Source organism: Colletotrichum graminicola (assembly GCF_000149035.1).
Source record: "Colletotrichum graminicola M1.001 genomic scaffold supercont1.7, whole genome shotgun sequence".
Classification (NCBI taxonomy): Eukaryota; Fungi; Ascomycota; class Sordariomycetes; order Glomerellales; family Glomerellaceae; genus Colletotrichum; species Colletotrichum graminicola.
The window spans coordinates 645,847-670,033 of NW_007361011.1; the positions used below are offsets into that span (position 1 = coordinate 645,847).

Sequence of the window (24,187 nt, forward strand, 5' to 3'; positions counted from 1 at the left end):
CCCCCCCCCCCCCCCCTTTCCCCAAGTCTATGGGAAAACCGGGCATCATCGCCCAAGGCCAACCTGGTGGCGGCCTGACCCAGGACACGTCGGTCAAACCGTCGATGGGTTTCCTCGCGGACCCCGGCAGCTCCACCCAAGGGCCGCCCTCGGACTGTCTTGCTGCTCAGGCTTTCCAGGGATTCTGCCCAAGTGCCTCACGAGACCAGCGCCGCCGACTCGTGTTTGACAGCTCCAGCGAACGCTTGTAATGGACAAAGCCTCCCCGACTAAAGCGGCCCATCTCCCTTCCTCGCTCGGCGGGGACACTACTGCACATCCCGCTGTCGTTGTCCCGGCCGCCCGCGCCTAATCGTTTCTGTCAGGCGTTCACTAGTGTAGACCGGACCCCTTCGAGTCAGCACCCTGAAGGCCATCGATGCCGCCTTGCAAAAGATCAGTGTCCCCACGTCGTCACGTACAGCCGCGAATGCAAGCGGCCTGCCGGCTTGCGACGACGTTTGTCGCATTTCACAGCATCTCAACGGCTTCAGGCGGCCCCGCCGCGCTCGGTCGGCCGATGGCGCAGCCAATACTACGCTTGACCTCCCGGATCTCCATCTGAATGGCCCTCCTCTCGCTCGCAGGTCCCATCTAGAGGGATTTCCAAGCTTGTTCCACGGCCGTTCCACGGCATCATCGGAGCGTGAGTTCATCGAAAGAGAGGGCAGGGAGAGTGAGGAAGAGAGTAAGAGAGAGAGAGAGAGCATTGACCGAACCCTTCCTCCATTCCTCGCGAAGTTTCTAGACGCACGATAGAAGGAATGCCAAACCGCGATGGGCTGTGTCACGCTCGTGGACGCGGGACCATGCGAGTCTTTTTTTATTCTTCTTCTTATTTTTATTCGTTTCTTCTCATTGGAAACAAGAAAAAACCTGCATGACCCCCCCTCCCCCTGTCAGAGCACCGTCGCGCTGGGTCCCGTCACTGCATCGTCAAGGCTGAATGAGGTCGCAGCCCCCGCGGCCTTGTCTGATGCAGGTTGGGCGTTTGGGAACGGACGCTTCAGATCGGCAACCTCGCCGGACCTGCGCTAGCATTCGGACATTTGGAAGATGAGGCGGTCTAGTGCCGCCGTATGGAGCGAATGGAGCTCATTCCAGTTACGCCGCATGTTCGCTTTCTTGCATGAAGAAGGGGGTGCATGCGGCCTTCCGCACGCACGCCACGTGCTGGCCTCGGCCCCATCGCGTGGGAACGGCCCGAGGGGTGCTTGTCTCGACATGTTGTCATCTCGATGTTATGCGTCGTCTGTGGGCAGATGGACGAGGAGGGCACTGCGGCTGCGGGTCGTGTCACGACAGAGAGGCATGTGAGCTTTTGTTTACACGTCAGCGCCCGTCTCGAGTCGTGTTCACTTCCTTTGGACCTTTTTCCAACTATGGACGTATGTACGAGACTCTCAAACTAGAAAGGGCTCGTAGTCACGTGTCACATGTTCAAAAAATGGCAATATGGCTTGGTTACGGGCTCATCTATCGATGGAGCTGTCTCACAGCCATCTTCGTCCATCGGGCTGGCTGTCAAGGGCTATACACGTGCGTGTCCTGACTAGTTCCTCGGGCCATTGGCATAAGCATGGTCGGTGCCTTCAGAGGCCTCATGTGTGACTTCTCATGCTGCTACTATCACAGCATCGTTTGCCGATATGTGCGTTGTCGCGTTGCATCCTGGCGACGCGTCATACACCCTGTCATCGTCATTGTTCGGAGTGGTGTCCAAATGGATGGAACACGACCGCCGGCGTGATCGTGCCGTTGACCAGGGCCGCCAGCGTCTCGGCAAGCTTGATCCAGTTCTGCGAGCGGTACGGGCGGTACAGGGAGCCGAACACCGCCCGGACAAGATCCTTTCGCGAAAAGACCTCGGGAAACAGTATACCCTCCTCCGATACCACGACGGGGTTGGTCTCGAGGTCGTTGAGGACGTCGTGGATCGCCTGCTGCATAAAGCCGGGGCCCCTTTCGTCGTACAGAGCGCACTTCTCCGGCCCGGCGTCGTGGCAGAGGTTGAAGAACCCGCGCCACGCCTTGTCTGTGTCGACGAGGAAGCCGTGGAACTCCCCTGACGCGTTGTCGACCCAGTCGCCGCATCCATCGACAATCATGCGCCCGACGCGGTCGGGGTAGAGACTTGCAAAGGTCCCGCCGAGGAAGGCCCCCGTAGCTGAAACCCTAGTAGCAGAGATTTAGACGAGATCAAGCTTGTTGGAGTGGCTGCCTCTCTTACCCAATACTGCAGCAGCTCATTTCCCGGTTCATAACGTATCCTCTGCGGGATGACAGCGGTGCCGTGTGGACCTTGTTCACGCGCCAGCGCCTCGTTTGCCCTCTTCTCCCTCTCCCTGCCACTCCGTTCGACCATGGCCAGCAAGTCGCGCGCAACGAACGGCGTCGTGACGGTGCTCAGGGCCAACGCCTTGGAGGTTGAGTTTCCAGGGTCGCACACCTTTCTGAGCGAGAGGGTCCTCGCCCACAGCTGGTCGAACAGGCCGTCCGAGACGTCGATGCCGTCGTACACGGATCCGAGCTGATGCCACAATTGACGGGCCATCGGGTCCTCGAAGCACGAGATCCGCGGGGTCGACAAGCCGACACCTCGTGGGTCGAGGGAGACGAAGTCGAATACCTTGCCATCGGGCTCGTTGCCATTGATGGCCGATGAGAGATTGGCATTCCAGCCTCCCGACAAGAAGCTTATCCCCTGTACTCCTGGTCCACCTTCACCAACGTGAGCACAATGTTTTCCGCAACTACGTGTGGGTGGCGCATACCCGGATTGAGGTAGACTTCACCGCCGTAACGAGGGTCAAGGATCGAGATGTTGGCGGGCTGTCTGATTATGGCGATTGCGACCTCGTGGTCAAGCCAGTGTTCCTCGGGGGCTGTCCAGTCCATGGGAAGAAGCAGCCTCGCGCATTGGAACTTGTCGAGGCATGGTACATAGACCAGGTCTCTCGACGGGGGGAGCGCGTCCCAATCAAAGTCCAGAGCGCTGTTGTTGCTCGGAACGGCGATCGCTGCGAACTGGCTCTGGTGCGAGGGTACTACTAGCCTTGGAACTAGACCGCGCAGCAAAGCGTCTCTGCCTAGAAGAAGGATGCCACTGAGGCCTAAGAAGGCCGTGGCCCATGTCTTCTTCCTCGTCCAAGACCTCTTGCAATGATACGCGGTCGCGTTGGATAAGGCCTTTTCGTCCATGGCGGGCTTGCGTTGAAACCAAAACACCACGAGAGTGAAGAGTTGTCGAAGTCTTAAGACAACCGAGTTGACAAAAGGCCCAGCTTGCTCGACCGGTCTGACACGGAACTAATACGTGAAATTGAACCGATGAAAAGACGCGTCAAAGGATTATCATAGCATGACGCGGGTTGCTTACGTCTCACCGTTACCTGCATGGGTCCGGATTCTTGTTGGTACAGCTTGGTTTAACGAGCTTATCTCGTTGAATCAGAGTGTGGATACCAACTGGGCAAAATACCGTCCGTCTTATTCCTCTTCGTCAGACAACGAACGCGCCAGGAGCCCAGTGCTACTATCAAAGATTGTCCTCGCATCAGGCCGTGCCTAGCTGGGATGGCCATCGTCTTCGCAGCTGGAATCAATCTGGCATATAGTGCCATCAGTCAGTCCTTCGACAATGTGAAACCAGTGCCTCGCAGGCCCTGTTTAGTTGCCATGGAATGCAACAGCTGTCATTCTCCTTGCAGGAGAAAAGCTGCTGTATTGCCAATCTGGGGTCTCAACACTGTTTGGCTTCAAAGACGGCGAGTCTGATGTTGCTACTTATAGAGTTGGTGCAGACGATTTAGAGAGGTCTAATCAAATGAGGTTGAAATGCCAACGGACTGAGTGCGAAATTTCTTCACCAAAGCTTGTAAAGCTCAACTTCTGGTGATACATTTACTCGTCCCACGAAGGCCAAGACCTATTTATAGTCACTTCATCATCTTCAAATAAGCGCTGAACATACGGAACACTTGAATATAAGGCAGCGAGAGTCTGTTATAACTATCCAACAACTAGGCTTTGCGCAGATAATGTTGATATAGTCTTAGCAGGAAGTCATCACAGCATGAACTTTTGAACCAGGCATCGGCTTCTACGCCGCATCGGCTCAGGTTCCAAGTGCAAACACAAACACAAGCAGCATCAAGATGGCTCATTGATTCTAGCCAAAGTGAGGAGCAGCATGAGCGAAGAGAATTCGGGGGCATGATTGGGAAGTGACAACTGAAAGTATCATCACTGGAGGGACTTGCATCAGGCATCAGAGTACAAGAGCAAAAGATTGACCTGGTAAAAGAATTCCCATAGGTGAATATTGAGACTCGACTCGGCACATGCATTATTTTAGGTCACACATCGAGTTTTTCATATAATTGTAGGTTTTCCGAACAGACGGATAGCGCACAAGATCTTGAGCTGATATGAATAGACGGCATTGTACTAACAAGGGTAGTTTCAAGTTTCGAATATGTAAAAATGAATGTACAGAAGTTCCAAATGTTTCCGAGAAGAAGTACTGGATCGATGGCATTGGCTCGACTCTGTTACTCTGAATGCTCAGTGTTGTTTGTATTCACAGCCACCGACTTGGAAGAAATACATGGTGCTTGTGTGGCGCTCTAAGTACACTGAGAGTACCATTGGTTTTGGGCCGAGCAGGTCGAGCCAGACACGCAGCAAGTAGCTCCGGTCCATCCGGAACCGCCACACTGGCCCCATTTAGCGGCACACTGTGGAATGGATGGTTAGCAGGGACAGATACACGCCTTCTTTTGGACAGGGTTGACTTACGCTGCCGCCGCTGCCGCCGCCGCCGCCGCCGCTGGGCGGAGTGCTGGGAGGAGTGGTAGGAGGGGTGTTGGGAGGCGGGCTGCTTCCAGAGGAACCGACGGTGATGGTGGCAGAGCCACTGCTGAAGTAACCTTCGGTGGCGACGATCTGGTAGTCGTGCGTGCCCAGGTTCAGGCCGACCTGCGCCCAGGCGTTGAAGTGCGTGGCCGTGTTGACGGAACCTCCCACACGCTTGTTCTGGCGAACAGACCAGTACTGCTGAAAGGTCCGGGTGCCATCGATGGACGGAGCGTTGGTGCGAGTGCTGACATAGATGTCGTAGGTGCTACCGTCACTGACGACGGATCCCTTCTTGGTTGCTCCGCTGGACGGGTTGTAGGTTCCGAAGTTCTCGACAATGTAGTACTAGACAGTCTCGTCAGAGCCGGGAAATCTTCATCAGAGTCCCGCGGTCACTTACCTCGATCAGCGGGCTTCTGGTCCAGCCGTAGATGGCGAGGTAGCTGTTTCCGTTCGGCTGGTAGGTGCCGGAGTACGTGATGGTCCTACAACAAGGTTACTGAAATGGCAACATCAAGGGGTTTCAACACAGCAAACGTACCTCGCGCTACCAGGGTTCCAGCCTTTGCCTCCCACGAAGTTACCGCCGCTCTGCCAGACGACACTGTACTGACCACCGGGACCGTTGGTGTAGGTGACTGGAGAACCTCCGTCCGTCCACCACGAGTAGTAGAACCCGTTGTGCGTGCCGGTAGACGAAGGAGTCGACTGGCGTTTCATCAACTCGCCCGGCGCGGCGAGGGCTCCGGCGAAGGCCGTAAGGGCGACGAAGACAGACGTGAACGAAACCATGGCGCTGGAGTCACTGGGGATCGGATGAATTCGAACGAGCCAAGATCGAAAGCACAGCAGTCCACCGCCGGCCCCTTATAACGCCTTCCTGTCTTTCTTGGCATAGCCTCTCGGATTGGTCGTCAGGCAAGCGTAGCCTAATAAAGATTTCCATCTCCGGCCTCTTATATTGTGGCGGTTTGGGTGTGTGTTGAAAGCACCCAATAGGACGAAATCGATTGCTTGCGTGACTGAACAATTCTCATTCTCCGCTTGACGAAGGACTGCGTGTGTCACATTGCGGGGGGGACGGCAATCAATAAGAGAGACCTTGGGTAACATTGGAGCCTCAGCAAACATTCTCAAATCACCCGGGCACCCAAACAGTTTGCACAACCTTTTGACGATAAGGGCCTAATATCCGCCACAACGCCACGACTTTGGTGGCGAGACGAGAACGAGAAGCCAGCCCGCTTGATTTCCTCATCTGAGTCTGTCATATGAACGCTTGACCACACTCGCGAGAGACCACAAGTTCCCGATTCCGCTGGCACCGGCATCGTCGTATCCATAACTGCTCATCGCAAACTCGGGCACTTTGACTGACAGTGAGCTTGTACCTTGGACGTTCCAGCTTAGGTGCCTTTGGACCGTCTCAAAAGGGTGACGGAAGATGAAGCCCGCATACAAATACCGCCTTCTCCACACTCCGGCGTCCCAGATAATATGGGATATGCGATTTAGCCGACGGGAAAAGCTGGGCAGGATGCCTCCGAGACATTTACCGGCGGGAGCCTCCTGTGCCACGACTATTGTCCTATATATCCGGTCGGGGCCACGCGGCCCCCCAGTTCACACAACGGTGATGAGATTGGGTTCTAAGCGAGGTCGTAGAGCGGCCGACATGAGAGCGGTGGGCGGTCTGGGTCTTGGCCTTGGCCAAGGGGATACCTACTTTACGTCTCTGCATCAATCTTCCAGGGGGTGCGGCGGCTTTGATTGGCGAATGTATTACTTGCTTGAACGATTCTTCGGAACTTTTCCGTCAGCTGGATTAACTTAGAAACAAGGTTAAATGCTGGACCATATTGCCCGATTGGTGTGCAGATAAGGGGGGTACACCACGTTGTTAGAAATGGTTTCTAGGTACGCCACGAGATTTGCTTCCTGTTAGCGAAGGGTTGGTTTGATACCTATCGCCGACGGAGCGGTCTCATCCAGCTGATTGTCGGACATTCGAAGCATGGTGAGACCCGCGTAAACTCATCTCATTTGTGGTTGATCAATAATACATTAGTCGCTGTACCTAATCGGGCGAAAATTAGCCTTGTATATGAAGGCTTGCGTCAGCCTCCAAATAGCAAAGCATCCAAACAGTAATCTGCTCATTTTCCGATGAGAATATGGGGTGTTTATGGATGCCTGAGATTTCAAGTGTCTGATTTGTCGGCAACGGCGATCATACGGTCTCTGGCGCACCTTAGGCTCACCTAATAAGGACAGATTCCTGGGGTCGTAGACTGATGCCAACTTATGACTTATTATTATCCAATAGCCATTGTTACAAGGCCAAGAGAATATGTTCAATTTCACGTACCCAACATTGTTATGTGCCCCATATTCCCTCATATACTCTGTTCAAGACGCTTTCATACACCTTGGCTTATCGATAGCTTTCTGTTCGTAGTTCTGGCACCACTATGATCTTCAAGGTCCGCGCCGAACATGGGGCCATAATCTGTAGGACTCTGAGGCAATCCTGCGATAGAATTCCATCTAGAGTACCCGGATTCGGACATCGTAGTCGTTGTCTTAAACCCGGCGCTTTGCGGATCCTGCGTGACCCCCTTCATGTCGCTGTTTCCTGACTCCGTGGAACCCTTCCTCAAACTGCCGATGCGGCTAGAGAAGAACTTCCACCATATCTTGAAGATAGGCATGCACAAGACGAGATTGCCGACCAGCATTGCTGTGCTAACCTCGCGGATGCACCAGATGAGCCACACGGGGTCGAACATGTTTGAGAAAACAGCCACTTTGAGCAGGATTGCCGAGAGCATCTGTTGGGTTCAGCCTTTGCAAACAAAATTGGCAACGGTTGAGGCCGTTTGGGGATTACCTACGACGAATATGCCCATGCTAAACAAAGCGATGAGTAGCAATTTTCTGTAAAAACATGCGTGTCAGCTTCGAAGCTCGTGACTAGTACACGTATGCCGCCACACGAGATACCTACTTTCCAATCTTCATATTCATCCTGCTGATGAGTGTGACTGGAATGAGTAGCAGGACTAGATCTGTTGAGAGGTTCATAGAAAGCTGAAGTATATTGTAGTCACGCCATGTCAAGCACTGTTCTGTAGTCGTCATGTTAGTCTCTCTTTACGTGTGCTCTTTGAGTACTACAGTGTATTCCTGGTTGGCTTCATCTCCATATTTGCAGACATATACATACCGTTCTGTGGCTGAAGGACTAGATAGTCGGAGAATGGCCGACACCATCCACCGTACAGAGTGACAATAACTGCAAGGTATGATAGACCAAGAAACATCGAAAGCATCGCCAAGAATTTGTAATCGTGACCCAAGAGGCTGTTGGCCCACGGGCTTCATGTCAGCAACATCCCTTTGATTCGGCGCAGGAAGGTTAACGCTCGGGGTTGGCTAAAGGCGGTACCTACGTTAAGCGATTATACAGTAGCAAAATACAGACTTTATTGCCCCACAAAGTCGTCTGCATAGCCGTTTCGCCAAGGATATTTAGTATACCGAGTCGTCGGCCAGCGCGGGCCTCATCTTCAGGTGTGATATGGTCGAAATCAATATTCGCTGAGTCTTCAAGGTATAGGTACAAAGACACCAGCGAAATGGTATATATGACCTATGAAATATGGATTAGGACTGACGAATAGAAAATTATTATGTCTGGGGTGAGCCTGAATCGTAGTGCTAGAGGCACCAAGAGGACATATTGGGAACGAAGAAATAGTTCAACTGACAACGATGACAGCCATCAGTATATCCTCTGCTGGAATCTTTCTCAGAAAGTTTCGCTTTCGAACGATGTACTGTGATGCACTTGTGAGCCGGTTAGCGATGAAAAGCCCGACGAGGGATGGCGGTCCATTGGACGAACTATCTGATGAGCACTATGGTGATGGTTAAAGAAAACCACACCCAGCATTCCTTATCGGCATGTGCTGTAATAGACATGATGGCGACGAAGTGGTGATTGCATCATCGATGTGGCTGCGGCTCTCGGCGTGTCTAAGTAATGTTCCTCGGGATGGCTTCGATGGGATTCCTCGCCACGTCTTGACTGTAGTATTGAAAAGAAAGTCAGTCTCAAGGAAAAAACGGGAGAGGCTGAGGTTGACAAAGCGGGAAAACGCAAAGATTTTCCAAGAGAAGCTCCCGTGTCACAATGAACAGCTCGGCAGGGCTTTAAGTATCAAATGGCTCCCAGGTCTAGAAAAGCCTCTAGGCGAATGCAGTTGGTAAACAATGCTTGTCGGCGGGCAAGCCAAAATAGTGCCAAGGGACCGTCATGTTTCGTGGGGGGCTTGACACAAAGTCGACCATGAGCCAAGCGCAATCTTGGAGGAATGCAGCAACCAACGAAGGTAATGTGGCCGCGATCTATGACTGCTTGCCGGGAAGCCCTAAAACCATAACACGTTGCGAGATGAAAATTCCGTGTACCCGGTTAAGACGTGTGGCAAATCGAGCCGCATGCGGCAATGCATTCTTAGCCAGTGCGGCCGCAGCTGGGAGCTAGGTGTTGTACATCTGAGACGCCATACTTTGTGGCTCCTCGCTCGGTAGATCTGGAGTGTGAAGGGAAGAGTGGGAAACTTGGGTCAACTGGGATGGTGTGCGAGAGAGATGGTGCGAGGACGGGTGGACGGTTGATAGCTTCGATCCAGCCGGGCCATTTTGATGGGCGAGTCTCAGGAACGTGAAGGTCCTCGGTCTTTTCTCCCAGCGTGCACATCCAAGACCGTTGTCTCACAAAAAAACATTCGATTGGAACGGGTCGTTGATACGGTCGACGGGGCGAAGCGTTCCACCCAGTCGGTTCTCCTAGTACAACAACACACTTGGGGGTTGCCAATCTTACCGTTGGACGAAGGGGAATAGGATAGCGTGGAAACCATTCTGGTACCTAGTAGCAGGATGACTTTGGACCGCGTATAGCTTAGTTGAATTACGCATTATCTTTGTGGCCTGCTCGAAAGCAGCGATGAGGAGCTTTACTCCGTACATATGAAACATAGGGATAGGCGGGGGTATACATGGCGTCGACCTCATGGTCTGGCCGATAAAAATTCCTTCCATCGTACAATCACTTCCTCGCGGTCCGCCTCGGTCGACGTCCTATAGTCGACCATACCACGTCTCAACTGAATCAACATAACCTCAGCCCTGAGTTCGGTTAGTCTGTGTTTGGAAAGTTCCTTTTCGAGTCCTTTCAGCGTGTAACCGGGTAAACCAAAAAGCCCTACGCGGAGCCTCGTTAGTGACGTGTTGACAGGGGATTACGGGGAAAAACTTACCGGCAAAGATGTTATATGTGAACCCGCGAAGGGCTTGCCAAGTGCCCTTACCGAAACCCTTGATACCCTCATTCTTTGCTCCCTTGTATGGCTTCACGATGACACCGCTGAAAGCTTCCCAGCCCCCCAAGGCGAACTCTTTGCCCGCCGTTCGAAGGCCGCTCCCCAACCCGGTGATTTCGTCCCGCCTCCTCACGTCGTGGCCCGCAAAGCCGTACGACGGGAAGTTGTGAAAGCCGTTGGCCACGTTGTAGAAGACGGCAACCGGTGCCTTGAGCCCGGCCTTTGCCACCTCGATGCCGTAGCGGCCGGTCGCGCGGGTGATCTCCATCGGCCGACTTCGCTGGCGCTTCCCAATGGACATGACCGACTTCTTCCGCCTCCCTCGCTTCGTCAAGTCCTCCAGCGCGAGCTCGGCGGCGGGGTTGGCGCACCGAAGGGACTTGGTGGCCATCTTCATGGCAAGGCTCTTCAACTGCCTCGGCGTCATTGTGCTTCTCCTTTCAATCTTCTTCGCATGTCCATCCGCCGGATTCGCTTCCCCCTCGCCGCTGGGCTCCACCGATGCCTCGCGGGTTGTGTTGATTTCCCCCTCTGCGGGCTTTCCTTGGCCCAGCTGGTCCTCGAAGTCGATTTCGGTTTCGCGCACCCGCATCGATGGTTGAGGGTTGCGCAGTCGCTGAGAGTAGTCCGAGGTCGCTGTCCCGACGGCAGTGAAGAAGCCTGCGGCTGCTGCGACCAGGCCGATGATGGGGGACTCTGCACCCTCGTCGACATACCAGTGCTTTTGCCTCAGGAGCTTCATTTCATGGGGCTTCATGTACCCCTGGTCGATCAGACAGGTAACGGCAAAACCACTCAGGTGGGCGCCGGTCTTCTTGTGCCTCCAGACCGCCAGTCGTTCGGGGCAGATGTCGCACCTCATGGTGTCAATTGCGAGCCTCTCCTGGATACCTCTCGCCGTGTCGCCCGCGCCGTCCTCTTCGGCGATTCGCTGCGCCATTTGCTGGACCGCCACCTGGACCTCGGGCTTCAGCGCAAAGGTGATGCTCGACGCCAGGGTCTCGGCCGTCATCTCTTTGAACGGCACCGGCGCCGGGCCGGCGCCCGCTCGGGCGATCATCTGGCCCCAGAACGGCTGATCGCCGAAGAAAGGAACGACGACCGTGGGACGGCCGGCGGCGATGCCGGCTGCGGACGTCCCGGCGCCGCCGTGGTGGACGACGGCGGAGACGCGCTTGAAGAGCCAGTCGTGCGGGCAGTTGCCGATGAGGTAGACGTCGTCCGGGACGTTATGGCTGCCCCCGACGCCGCCCCACCCCTTGGACACGATGGCGCGGACACCTGCGATCTCGACGGCCTTGAAGATGAGCTGCGTGAGGGCTTTCGGATCGTCGACGACGATGGAGCCGAAGCCGATGTAGACCGGCGGTGGCCCGCTCTCCAAGAAGGCCGTCAGGTCCGGGGGCGGGGTGTACTTGTCAGCCAAGGGTAGGAAGGAAAAGCCGGTGATGTTGATATGAGAGTCCCAGTCTTTCGGCTTCGGGATGAGAGACTCGGACCAAAGGAACGTGTACGGCACGCGTAACCTGGGGAGGAGCTGGCATCCCCACATGGGGCTGATGTGATCCAGGCCCAGGGTCTGTGTGCGGAATTTGTTGATCACGTCACCGAGTCTGAGAACCAGAGTTCACGTATTAGTGATGTACTGGGAGGGGGGGGGGGGAGGTTTTGGGGGCAGCATGGAAACTGACCCTTGCCAAGTCAAGAGCTCCATCATGATGAAGGAGAGGTAATTGGCGACGCTCTTGTCCGCGTCGCCGTAGCTCATGGACGCCAGGGGATGGTGGAAAGCCTGGGTAGGGCACCACGGCATCGTGAAGACCATGTGCAGCGGCACGCCGAGCTTCTGGGCGCAGTGAATGTGTGCCATCGATGGCGGGTTGGCGATGATGGCGTCGGCGACGAAGAGATGGTTGGCGTCTTTGACGGTAGCGGCCGTCGTGCGCTCTCCCATGCCGTCCCCTGCCTCGATGCAGCTCCGCCACGCGCCGTTGATGATCTCGGCCATCTCTTTCCTGCGCTGCCCGATGTCTCCGGCCTTGACGCTCTCGCGGCTGGGCAGCAGGCCGGGGTTCTTGACCATGTACGCCATGAGCGCCTCCGGGTCGCCGCCGATGCTGAAGAATTCGACGCCGTTGGACTCGACAAACTCCTTGAAGACGGGGTGCGTGCATATGCGCACCCTGTGGCCGTAGGGCGGCTGCATGAGCAGCTGGGCGATGGGGATGAAGGGCTGGATGTCCCCGCGCGACCCGACGATGTGGATGGCGATGTTCAGGCGCGGGCTCGCCGCCGGCGGGTGCTGCCTCAGATTCTCAAAGACAACACTGCTGTGTCTGCGCACCCTGCCTCCATCGTCTTCTCTGCAGCTGTTGTCGATAGATGGAGGCCTGAAGGCGCCCTGGGCGTTCCGGAACCAAGCCGCCAGTGTCTGAGGATTCTCATGGAACCGGACCTTGACACGGCCATCGTTGCCGACGTTGCCGGTGGTCGTTGTATCGGATCGGTCACCGCTGCCCAGCTGAATATGCCCCAAGCCTTTAGAGGTGACGCGGCTGAGTGACATGACGGGGGATCTGACAGGCTCAGAGCCTGTCTGAGCTTGGGCTGTCGATGATGGAATACTTGAATGAACCGTTGTGCAATGAATCTATGATGACGATGAGATGAAGAGTTAGATATTTAGCAATAAAGCTGCCAACTCGTCTTGGCGGCCTCTTCAACCATCACGTGTGTCATCCAGTCGCCGAGTGTCCGTTCCTCCAACTCCCGACGGTGCCGCTTTCATCCATTCGTTGGTGAAATGCCCAAAACGTTATCCGCGGGGGGGGGGGCGCTAGGTTTTCACCTTAGCGTCCTTAGCCCTGTTGACGAAATGATAATTCCATGCTGATTTACCAAAGATGACTTGAGGGTTTACGCCGTTTGCGGTTTAGTCCCAGACAACTGACATGTGCTGTATGGGCCCCCCTGGTCTTGACTCGCAGCCCTGTCCCTTGCTTTCCACCCCCTCTACGACGTATTGTTTTTGTTTCTTGGGTCCAATCCACTGGTTTTCCCGTTGTAGACAGGAGGGCCTTCTCGGATGAATGGGAAACATCGGCAGCCCCGAACTCCGGGTTCACCGGCCAACAAACACTCCCGAGAGTCCATCTCGCCCTGCAGACAACATTCTTAAACTCCCTGTGACCTACCTCACGGGTTCCAAGATAGACCGCTGGTGCTTGCGTGAAATGTTTCTTGGAACTCCCGTGACCATCCGGTTTGTTTGTGTGCCAAGCCCGTGATGCAAAGCCGGCAGAAGCGGAAAACACCTGATCCCTCTTGGCCAAGCCGGCGAGTCCGGATTGCCCGGGTCTTGGGGCCGAGCACCGCGGCAAACCTTGTTCGCTGGCCGCAGGATCATACCTGCAGCCGGACGAAGTGCGTGTGCTCCGTATTTTCGTGCTCACGGCTGGTATCGGATGCTGGCAAAAAGCCCTACTATCATTTCTTGATCAATCGATGGCGCATATACCACTGCGCCGCGAAACGCGTCCCCGGCGGCGAGGGGGATACACTAACGTTCGTCCAGGGCCGCCGCATTATTCGTGTTCTTATCAATGATGGCCAAGCAGTCGCTTTATTAGCAGCCTTGGTGAAGTGCACAAGTTCATTGAATTCAAAGCAACTGAACCGCTTGCTAATCCTCCGTGAGTTGTGAGAAATCCCAGACACAGTCGCCCATTACATTAGTCTCGTTAGCCTCATTAGCCTCATAAGAAGAAAAGAAGAAGAAAACGCCTCATGTTGCCCTCCGACTAGGACGCCAACCGAATGGTGAAAAAGCTCCAACCCCGACGCCGGGAGAAAGGGGGAATCAAAATATCCGTCAAATCTGTCATTGTTTACTTCTTGCTGAAATCAGGTGCCAAACTGCTCTTCGTTGCGGCGAGGGCCGCGAGTTGGGAGATGCTGGAGTTGTTCGTGATGTCGAAGACAATCACCTCGGCGCCGAGCTCCTTCAGGAGCCAGGACCGGAGCTCGACAGCGGTGAGCGAGTCGATGCCGTACGCGTGCAGGGGCCTCGAGAACTCGAGGTTCGAGACCTCGATGCTGAGCATCCGCGCAATCTTGAGAAGCAGCGCGTCCAGCACGATGCCCTCCACCTCCTCCCGGGAAGCGGCGCCTCGGAGGAGTGCCTTGTGGTTGAGGGTCTTGTTCGTCTCGTCGGCCTTCCCTTCGTCGTCGTTTCCGGTGTGTTGAAGGTGGCTGAAGAGGGGATCCTCGCCCCACGAGTGCGTCTGGTAGCCCTCGACGGCCGTCTCTCGTGGCAGCCAAACGCGCGGGATGACCTGAGCCCTGGACACCTCCGCCGGCTTGTCTGCTGCAGGGCGGCAGTGGTAGTCCAAGACGGCGTACAACTCCTCCTCCGAGATGTGAGTCCACCCGGTCGAGCGGAGGTAGTCCCAAAGCTCCGGCTTCTCGGCCACGTAGCCCACGCCCTCGACGATGGGGAGGTCAATGGAAACAGCGTTGATGCCTTGCGCGACCATTTTACGTGCCAAAGCGTCCTGGAACGTACCGCCCGCGGCGTAGTTCGCCTGCTCGGGGTTACCGATGATGCTGACGAACGAAGAAAGGAATACGAAAAAGTCCGTCTTGTCGCCGAGGACGTTGCAGAGGTTCCGCGACCCGTCGACCTTGGGACGGGTGGCTGCCTTCCAGCCGTCGAACGACATGTTCTGGACAAGGTTGTCCTGGCAAAGTGTGAGCTATGAAATCATGGAGACGATGTGTGTATTACGAACCTGCAGGACCATGGATCCCTGAATGCAGCCCTTGACGGGCGGTAGGCTTGTCAAAATCCCGTTCATGGTGTTGATCAGAGCTTGCTCGTCTGTCACATCGCACGCCGGCGCGACCACGTTGTCGCACACGGACTTGAGCTCGTTGACGAGTTGGATCGCGGGCTTCTCAACAGCACCGCGTCTCGAAAGGAGGATGAGGTTCTTGGCGCCTCGAGACGCCATCCAGCGCGCGACCGACCTCCCAAGACCACCGAGCCCGCCGGCGACGACATACGATGCCTTGGGGTCGAAGAAGCTCGCTGGCTTGCGGCTAGCCATGACCGGTACCACGTCCTGGTCACGGGGCTCCAGGACCACCTTGGCGGGCCGTCCCTCGGACTGTAGTCGGCGGAACGCGTCTTGAGCCTGGGAGAACGAGTAGACGGCGGCGGGCGTCGGCCGGCTTATGCTGCTCCAGCTGGCAGACACGAGGTCGACCATGTGCTGGAACAGGGTTTCGGTAAGGGGAAGATCATGGGCCGCACAGGAGGCCAAGTCAAAGGATTCCAGGCGGATATTGCGGCCGCGAGGGAGGCGGGCGCTCGAGACGGAGATTTCTGAGCCGATGCTGACTATCCGCCCAAAGGGTGCGACGCAGCCGACCACATCGTCGATGGGCCCAGGTGCGTCGGCCGTGTTAACGACAAGGCTGACCCCGCGGCCCTTGGTAAGGCTCTGAAGCGAGGATCTGAGTGAGCTGTCGCGGCCGTTCAAGATATGTTCTTGTGGAATGCTACCAAGGGCGGCGATCGTATCGCGTTCCGCCCGGTTGTTGACAGTCGCATAGACTTTGGCGTCTTTCAGCTTGGCAATCTGGATCAGGGCCTGCCCAAGCGTTGACGCGCCATCCTGGACCAGAACTGCGTCGCCTTTCCGAAGGGATCCAAACTCGTAGAGGACCGCGTAGGCGGTGGTGTAGTCCGCCGGGAGAGCTGCGCCATGAGCCCAGCTCACGCCGTCGGACAGTTTGGCAAGGAGTCCGTCCGTGGACCGCGCATGGGTCTTGGTGGCGCCCGAGGTGGTCAGGCCAAAGACCCGATCGCCAACTCGGAACCTGGTAGAGGACCCGGCCTTGGTGACGATGCCGGAAACCTCGCACCCCAGAGGCGATTCCTCCGTCTTCCCAAGCGCCGAGGATAGATCCCTAGCCGTGAGTCCGCAGGCCATGGTCTTGAGTTGGACTTCGTGGTCGCCCAATGGCGTGTCGAACGTGTCGTCGTCCTCGAACCTGAGCGAATCGAGATGCCCGACGTCTCCCACCTGCAGGGCCAGAGGCCGGGAGGTATCGTCGCCTAGGGGCCTGCTCACCACGCTCGATGAGCCCGTCTGGGCTTGGAGGTGCTCCGTCAGATACTTTGCTTGGACGAGCCGAGGCACGTTGACGATACCGTCAACGACTCTGAACGAGTTTTCCGCATCGTCTTGCGCGTTTCGGAGTATCTGGACGCACTTCTCCGCGACGGAATATTCGCTTGCGGTCGCCGCGAAGGACGCGGTCAAGAACTTGACGTCGGGCCTCTCTGCGCGGACGACCCTGGCAAGACCCGTGACAAGCTCTGCATCCGGGTCTGGCGCCGCGGCAGTGCCTCCGCGGGTGACCCAGAGGATGAGCTTGCTCCGGACAAGGACGTGCTTGAAGCTCTCAAACATCTCCTCCGTCATGTCGGCCAGACACGGCCGGTCGAACTCGGATAAAACGACACATGCCGAGCCGGCCAAGCTTCTGGTGGCGATGGCCTCGGCCGTGGTGACGTCGCAGGGCCCATACAGGCCGATGCTTTGCGACATGTCTTTGGCCACCTTGGCCTGCGCAGGCGTACCGCTCGTCAAGACGTAAGTCGGCATCAACGACGCGGCTCTCTTGTCCGGCCGGGGAACAGTTGACACCAGGATCGAGCTCATCTGGTACGGCGACGAGGGGAAGTCGTGGAAGACGGCGTCGAGGCCGCTGAATCCCGCGTTGGTCAAGTGGTGACTCCACGAGACGGGCGACATCAAGGGACCCCAGATGCGGTCCTTGTCCTCCGACAGCCACCACCCGGGAAGCACGCCGAAGCAGAAGCTCCCGAGCAGGACCTCGGTGTTTGTGATCTCGAAGAGGAGGAGCCTGCCGCCGGGCTTGAGCAGTCTCCGGGCGTTGCTGAGCGTGTCGTCCATCTTCTTCGTGGCGTGCAGGACGTTGGCCGCGACGATGACGTCGTACCGGCCGGCCTCGAAGCCCTGCGCCAGGGGGTCGTTCTCGACGTTGAGGAGGCGGAAGTTCATGTGCGCCAGCTCGTCCTTGAAGGTCTCCTTGGCCTGTTCGAAGAAGGACGGCGAGATGTCGGTGAAGTCGTAGCGCTTGTAGCGGCGGCCGTCCCGCGTCAGCGTCGCCATGACGGGCCGGGTGGCGCCGCCGGTGCCGCCGCCGATCTCGAGGACCTCCATGGCCGGGTTCTTGTGGGCGAGGGCGTCCAGGTAGCTGCAGAGTTGGGCGTAGCAGCGCTTCGAGCCGAGGCCGTTCTTGTAGACGTCCTCGGCCAGCTTGTCCTTGAAGATGACGTCCAACGGGTCGCGCTTCCCGCTGAGGATGTCGTCCAGGGCGTTGCCGACGGCGATGATCAGCTTTCCTTCCGAAGCGCCCGAGGCCACGACCCTGGCCTCGAGGTCGGCGATGGCCTCGCCTGCCGCCTCGTTCGAGGATTGACGTACGACATGCTGAAACCAGGAGGCGTATCGTTGATGGTACCAGGCCATGTTAGCAATGGTGTCCTTGGACGTGCCGAGGACATAGCGACGGATGTACGCGAGACACAGCGCTTCGCAGTCCCTCATCCACCGAGAAGGGTCGTCTTCCGCCGACATCGGTAGGTCAAACAGCTTGGAAGCCTGTTCTCTGTTGAGGAAGCTAGGGTCTGGCCTCCATGCAATGTTGAAAGCGGGGTGCGTCGACGCGTTCTTGGCCGCCTTGGACGACGCCTCGTGGGAAATGGTCCTGAAGAGCAGGCCCGACATGCGGACCATTGTTTGGCCCTGCTCGGGATGTGTGGCCGTGACTTCGGCCGTCACCTCGTTCCGGCCGCGAAGCTTGGACTCTGCCGACACATTGTATGAGTCGTGAAGAAGCTCAGGACGCGCCGAGACCCATCCGTCAGTCAGATAAGTCGGCACCCTGGTCGAGCGGGAATACTTGGCGTTGGAGACCAGCGGGACGACGTTCGCATGGACGACGGCATCAAGAGTGGCCGGGTGTACCAGATGGGGCTGGACGTACTGGTACGGCATCACTTTCTTGATCTTCTCGCCGGGCGAATCAACCGTAGCAATCATGTTGAGACCCTGCCCGAGGCGTACATTGCTCAAGGTCTGGAAGGTCGGGCCGAAGTGTAGCCCCGATTGTGAAAGGTTGCGGTACAGCTTGTCGACGGACACCTCGGTCGTGTACCCGCGGCTGACGTTTATCTGGTTACCTTGGATGCTGGGAAGGGCAAGAAGATGGTCGTCGAGTTCGTACTCGGTTTGCACGAATCCGTGGCAGTGTTCTCTCCACTCGCCGTTCTGCAACGTCCAAAGCTGGAACTCCTTCCATGCGGAGGGGGCCGAGACGCTTGATTCCCGGTGTTGACGGAGGTAGAACTGCGATTCCACGCCGTTCGCATCGTCAGGCACGCGTAGAGCGAGTTTGAAGGAGACGTCCCGGAATCTGAATCCTTCCAGGGTCTTGGTCCTGTCGGCGACTTGCCGGCTCGCCTCTATAGCCATCACGAGCATGCCGGCAGCGGGGTACAGCACACGCCCCGAGACTTTGTGGTCCTCGATCCACGGACTCTCCGTCAGGCGGATGTAATTACGCCACGTGCCGTTGTCCTCGTTGAAGCCCGGCATGGGGGCCCCGAGGAGCTCGTGCCGGCCGGCGTGCCTCTCCCGATGGTGGTCGCTCAAGGTGCTCTCGACCCAATACTCTTTCGAGTGGTCGAACGGGTACGACGGGAGGTTCGTCAGCATGAGAGGCCTGGGACCGTGCGGCTCGTCCGCCTCGTTGACTTGGGCGAGGCGGACGCTGTATCCCTGGCAGAAGAGGGAGCCGGCGGCCTCGAGTGTGGTTTCCACGGCCGACTTTTGGCGACGCAGGACGGAGTGATAGTCGACCTTGGAGGTGCCTCGGACTTGCTTGGTTGTGCTGGACAGCGGTCCCTTCAGAGCGCTATGGGGGCCGATCTCGAGGAAGTCGGTGATGGGCTCCATCGCGGGCTCGTCGCCGTTGACCCCGTTGACCCCGTTGACGTGACCGTTGACTTTGGGTTGTGACGATCCTTTCAGCATCTCTGTGACAGACTCTGTGAACCTCACGGGCGACACCAAGTTCTCGACCCAGTAGTCCGGTTGTCGAAGCCGGGAGAGCGCTATCGGGGCGCCAACCGTCGACGAGTAGAACCGGGGTTCGAACGGGCTTTTCAGAACGCCTTGCCCCAGCTCGCCCATCGCCCGGAGGTACTCGTCGGCCATGGGCTTCATGTACTGGGAGTGGTACGCGATGTCGACGTTGAGCTTCCGGGCAAAGACCTTGTCGCTGCCGAGCATCTCGACGAGGCGGTCAATCTTCCGGGCGTCACCGCTGACGGTGTGGCTGTCGGAGCTGTTCATGCAGGCGATCTCGAGGGTTCCCTCGCCGCCCAGCTGGTTCAAGCGGCCGATGGCGGCCTCCGTGCCGGCCTTGTCCAGGCCGACGGCAGCCATGCCGGTCTTGGGACGCGATTCGGAACGGGCAAGCTTGGCGCTGAGCCTTCCGCGGTGGTAGGCCACTTTCCACGCCGCCTCTCTGGGGATGGCACCGGCTGCGTATGCTGCGGCGACCTCGCCCGATGAGTGGCCTGTGATTGCATGTGGATAGATGCCCCAGCTGGTGAGGAGGTCCACCTGGGCGACCTGCAGAGCCGTACATATGGGTTGACAGAATTCCGGATCGTCTATCCGAGACGATGTTTTCGGCTTGGATAGTTCAACTTGAATGAAAAGGGCGTCAGTCATGCTCTCGGGCAACGGTACCATCATTCTACAACGGCAACTTACAGGTTAACGACCATCTGCAGCCCAGATCATTCAGGTATCTGTCGGCTGCAAAGAGACTCTCCTGGAACGCGCGGTAGGCCAGCAGGTCCATGCCCATGGCGGCCCACTGCGCTCCTTGGCCCGTGAACACGAAAGCCAGACGAGGGTTCGGCTTCGCCTTTGTCGGCGTGAGGCCGCCATCATCGAGGGCCTTCTGGAGTTGGGTCGGGGAGCCGGCGATGCTCACCGATCGCCAGGCGTGATGTGTTCGTCTCGACGCCAGAGTATGACTGAGGTCCCTCAAGAAGCGTAATTGAGCCGTCTCGCCCAAGTCCTCTGCCACCTTGGCAGAGAGGTACTCCTTGTACAGTTTCTTGAGACGCGACGCAGCGTCGGGGTCATTGCCCGAAAGCACGAAGAGCCTCGGGAGATCTTCACACTCGTATCCACTCAACTCTACACCGCTATCTGAGCGGCGGGGCCGGTTGATGGGATCTGTTGGGCCGAACCATATTTGTTAGTCGAGTCCCGATACGATGGTTAACCTTTATGGAGGAAAAGATACTCACAATCGCCGTTGGTCGTCGACCCGGGGGTGAGGTGGCGAGGGATATGCGGACTCGCCTCGGTCCGGTGGTTGCCATTGAGCCGGTGGTTCTTCAGGAAATGAAGCGCATCGTCCATGACGACATGCGCGTTGCTGCCACCGACGCCGAAGGAGTTGATGGAAATGCGCCGCAGCCCCCGTTGGGGCCAGACGGTCGGCTCTGTCGGGAACTTGAGGTTCCATGAGTCCTGGATCCTGGGGTTCTTCTTCTCGAACCAGATGTTGCCGGGGATGACGCCGCTCTCGAGCGTCAACACGCCCTTGATGACGGCGGCCACGCCCGCCGCGCCCTCCAGGTGGCCGACGTTGCTCTTGAGGGCGCCGATGAACAGAGGCTCGTCCTGGGACCGATGGGGCGCAAACATCTCGGCCAGTGCGCTCGCCTCGATGGGGTCGCCAACCGGCGTTCCCGTCCCATGGGCCTCTGCAAAGCGGGTAAGCGAGGGGTCCAGGTTGGCCCGGTCGTAGACGTGTTTGATCAGCGCGACCTGGCCGGCCTTTGTCGGTTGCGTGATGCCGGGGGATCGGCCGTCCTGGTTCGTCGACGAGTTTCGGATGACGGCCCGGATGACGTCCCCGTCGCGGACCGCATCCGATACCCGCTTGAGCACCACAGCCCCGAACCCTTCACCGCGGGCATATCCGTTGGCCCGGTGGTCAAAGCTATACGACTTGCCATCCGGGCCAAGGACGCCCGCGGCGTCGAGCTTTAGCGTCATCTCGGGTGTTAGGATAAGGTTGCATCCGCCTACAACGGCCTAGCCGGCGACATGATGGGGTCAGCGCACGTTGGTTTTCCGACCTTTGGTTCCTGTTTTATTTTTATTTCCTCTTCTCCGTCTTCTCTTTCACACACCCCACCCCCCCTTGCAAAGTCAAATATATGGCTCACCATGGATATTTCCCGGAGCTTCAGGCTCATGCATGCTTCGTGCACTGCTACCAGGCTGCTTGAGCAGGCTGTGTCGACTGTTACACTCGGACCCCGGAAGTCGAAGAACCACGAGACCCTGTTGCTCAGCATGCTTGCCACTGTGCCCAGCGCCGAGTACTTATTTGGTATGTCCAAGTCTTTTGCTATGTGGTCGTTGTAATCCGCCGTGAAGCAGCCGACGTACACGCCGGTCTGTGACCCGGCCACTGTGTCGAGTGGAATCCCAGCTAAGCAGCCAAGTTAGCAGCAAACTCTCTTCACCTTGCTCTCTTTTCCATTGGTCATTTCTGCCACTAAATGTGTGTGTGTGGGCGAGGGTGCCCGGGGAACATCCTGACCATTTTCGAGTGCCTTGTATACGCTTTCCAGCATTCCTCGCTGTTGTGGATCGATACTCCGTGCTTCCGTCGGGGTGATGGAGAAGAAGGGCGCATCGAACGCCGAGATGCTGCCTTTGAGGAAATGGCCGTGGCGGACCCGTGTCTGCTTCCCTGGTCAGTCTCGGTCCCGGCATCGGAATCGGGCTCTCGAATTCTCTTCAGAGCTCGCGAGGGGACGGGACGCACCGCGCCGCTCCTGTCGGCGTTTGGGTGCCAAAAGGCGTCCGCATTGTACCTCTCCCGTGGCACTTCTGTCCGGGCTGACCTCCCGGCGAGCAGAGAGTCGTAGAAGCGCTCAGGGGTATCACCATCGCCAGGCAGTCTGGCGCTCACGCCCACAATGGCAATTGGCTCTTCCATTGTTCTCGTAAACTACGGAGTACGGATAATGGTGGCGTATTGATAATGATTTGCTCTCGTCCGTGCGGTGAGCTAACACTTAGATCGGGACGATGTGTCGGAGGGGAGCGGTTAAGACATGAAGCGAGGTCGTTAGGACGGGACACGATGCCTGGGTCAGGGCTCGAGCGGGAAGTCCACCGCTTCTTCCATCACCTTCATCTAGCTGTGGACATACAACGGACCATCATGGCCGTCGATGTCAAGTTTGATAACCCTAGCGGCTCGGTGGTGCCCTCCCCCTGTCACGACCTCCGCCAGACGTTACGAGGGGGAAAACCAGACCCGGCGTGGGGCGCGATATTGAGGCTATTACCACGGGAAGAAGCCGAGAACGCGGGATGAGTGTACCAAAATAAACGTCATGCATCGGTATGTTTGTCTTTCTGCAAGGATAATATCAACTGATAACCACATCCAACTATACCTCGGCTGCGGGCTATACCTATGGTACGGTACAAAGCTCGCGGGTTGGCGCGCGTGCATCAGCCCATTGGCTCATGGAGGCAGCAGGACGCTTACTTCGCGTCCAACAAGTTTCTTAACAACGGGGCTGGAGAAACGGTCAGTGTAGGTAGGGGTCTCTTGATGAATCCGTCGAGCTGCTAATGCACGCACACCAAGCATCACGGGCTCTGGATACAGGAAATTTCGATATCACAAATCACACACAAAGCATCCTGCCGAGTACTGCAAACACATTGGCCAGACGGGAGAGCCATGGCTTATCCCATCCTGGCTTAGCCTGCAAACTGCACTGCCGTCCCTGGCAGTGATGTGCCTTGCCTAGTCTCCTCCCACAGCCGGCAATTTGTTTGCAAGTCCCCTCGGACTGGGGAATATGAACCCTATCTGCCGCTCTGGTTGGTTGCCATGGAAGTGGTGGTGGGGGGCGCCCTAGGGGATTGCTGTTGGTTTCTCCCCATCCATTCGTTTCCGTAGCATTAGTCCAATCCCAATGTACGTAGTAGAAGTGCTTTGTTTGCTCCAATATCAATAGTTCGAGCACGCGGCGAGTATCGTTACCTACATAGTACATTGTAATTGGTGTGCGGATACTCGGTACTATACATGGTATCCGTACTACTATAGACTTCCAGCTTCCTCTTCCCCCTTTTCCCACTACCTGTTGCAGTGGTTGTAGAGCCAGGTACCGGAGCACCGGCAGGAATCGCAGGGAACACTGGGCAAAGGCTTGTTGCCCAATCACCGCCCCGGCGAAGGGCATTCCACCTCCACGGGATCCTTGACTCGGTGCCTAGCGCAAGAAGCGAGCCCACATTATACTCATGGCATCCCGGCTGCTAACCCTTGGCACTTCTCGGTTACATGGTCTGTGGTTGTTTGCTCCGCACTATGTAGCTATGCTGGACGCATGGTCATGACTAGTGAGCCAGATGGCAGGTTTTGGGTTTTTGGGTGCCATTGACAAAACGATAACGTCTAACGTCGGGCGGCGTATTAAAAGGGGAAGGGGTATCGTGGAATATCGGAGGCACCAAGCCATCATACTGTGTCTGTCTGTCTGTAAGGGCCTCGACCCCGAAAGCTCAGCTTTTGAGTTTGAGTCTCACCACCCTCGGAATGTCAACTACTGTGTACGAAGTACGGAGTAGAGCACATGTATAGTAATTAGTAACAGGTCTTGCTGCGAGAGTCTTCCCCAGAAATTACGCGCGGCTTATTGGTGTGTGTGTGTGTGTCTATTTGTATTCTGTACT

At 57.0% G+C, this 24,187-nt stretch overlaps 5 protein-coding genes across 5 annotated transcripts; all 5 read right to left on the minus strand.

Annotated features, from left to right (window-relative positions):
- Positions 1-1,739: 1,739 nt before the first annotated feature.
- On the minus strand, positions 1,740-3,240 carry GLRG_01856 (uncharacterized protein; the record flags this gene model as incomplete). Its single annotated transcript, XM_008093190.1, has 3 exons — positions 1,740-2,214; positions 2,277-2,760; positions 2,814-3,240. The coding sequence occupies 3 exons, from the start codon at positions 3,238-3,240 to the stop codon at positions 1,740-1,742; spliced, it is 1,386 nt and encodes a 461-aa protein (XP_008091381.1).
- A 1,427-nt stretch (positions 3,241-4,667) lies between these two features.
- Positions 4,668-5,691, minus strand: GLRG_01857 (glycosyl hydrolase family 11; the record flags this gene model as incomplete). The annotated part of the gene is made up of 4 exons (XM_008093191.1): positions 4,668-4,778; positions 4,840-5,244; positions 5,300-5,384; positions 5,441-5,691. 4 exons carry the CDS (start codon positions 5,689-5,691, stop codon positions 4,668-4,670), a joined length of 852 nt encoding a protein of 283 aa, XP_008091382.1.
- Positions 5,692-7,319: 1,628 nt separating this feature from the next.
- On the minus strand, positions 7,320-8,231 carry GLRG_01858 (uncharacterized protein; the record flags this gene model as incomplete). Its single annotated transcript, XM_008093192.1, has 4 exons — positions 7,320-7,730; positions 7,794-7,836; positions 7,907-8,027; positions 8,126-8,231. 4 exons carry the CDS (start codon positions 8,229-8,231, stop codon positions 7,320-7,322), a joined length of 681 nt encoding a protein of 226 aa, XP_008091383.1.
- A 1,746-nt stretch (positions 8,232-9,977) lies between these two features.
- Positions 9,978-12,855, minus strand: GLRG_01859 (glycosyltransferase family 28 domain-containing protein; the record flags this gene model as incomplete). The annotated part of the gene is made up of 3 exons (XM_008093193.1): positions 9,978-10,171; positions 10,227-11,902; positions 11,981-12,855. 3 exons carry the CDS (start codon positions 12,853-12,855, stop codon positions 9,978-9,980), a joined length of 2,745 nt encoding a protein of 914 aa, XP_008091384.1.
- A 1,321-nt stretch (positions 12,856-14,176) lies between these two features.
- On the minus strand, positions 14,177-22,427 carry GLRG_01860 (beta-ketoacyl synthase domain-containing protein; the record flags this gene model as incomplete). The annotated part of the gene is made up of 7 exons (XM_008093194.1): positions 14,177-15,028; positions 15,080-20,100; positions 20,168-20,641; positions 20,716-21,511; positions 21,646-21,914; positions 22,026-22,170; positions 22,254-22,427. 7 exons carry the CDS (start codon positions 22,425-22,427, stop codon positions 14,177-14,179), a joined length of 7,731 nt encoding a protein of 2,576 aa, XP_008091385.1.
- Between the last annotated feature and the right edge of the window lie 1,760 nt (positions 22,428-24,187).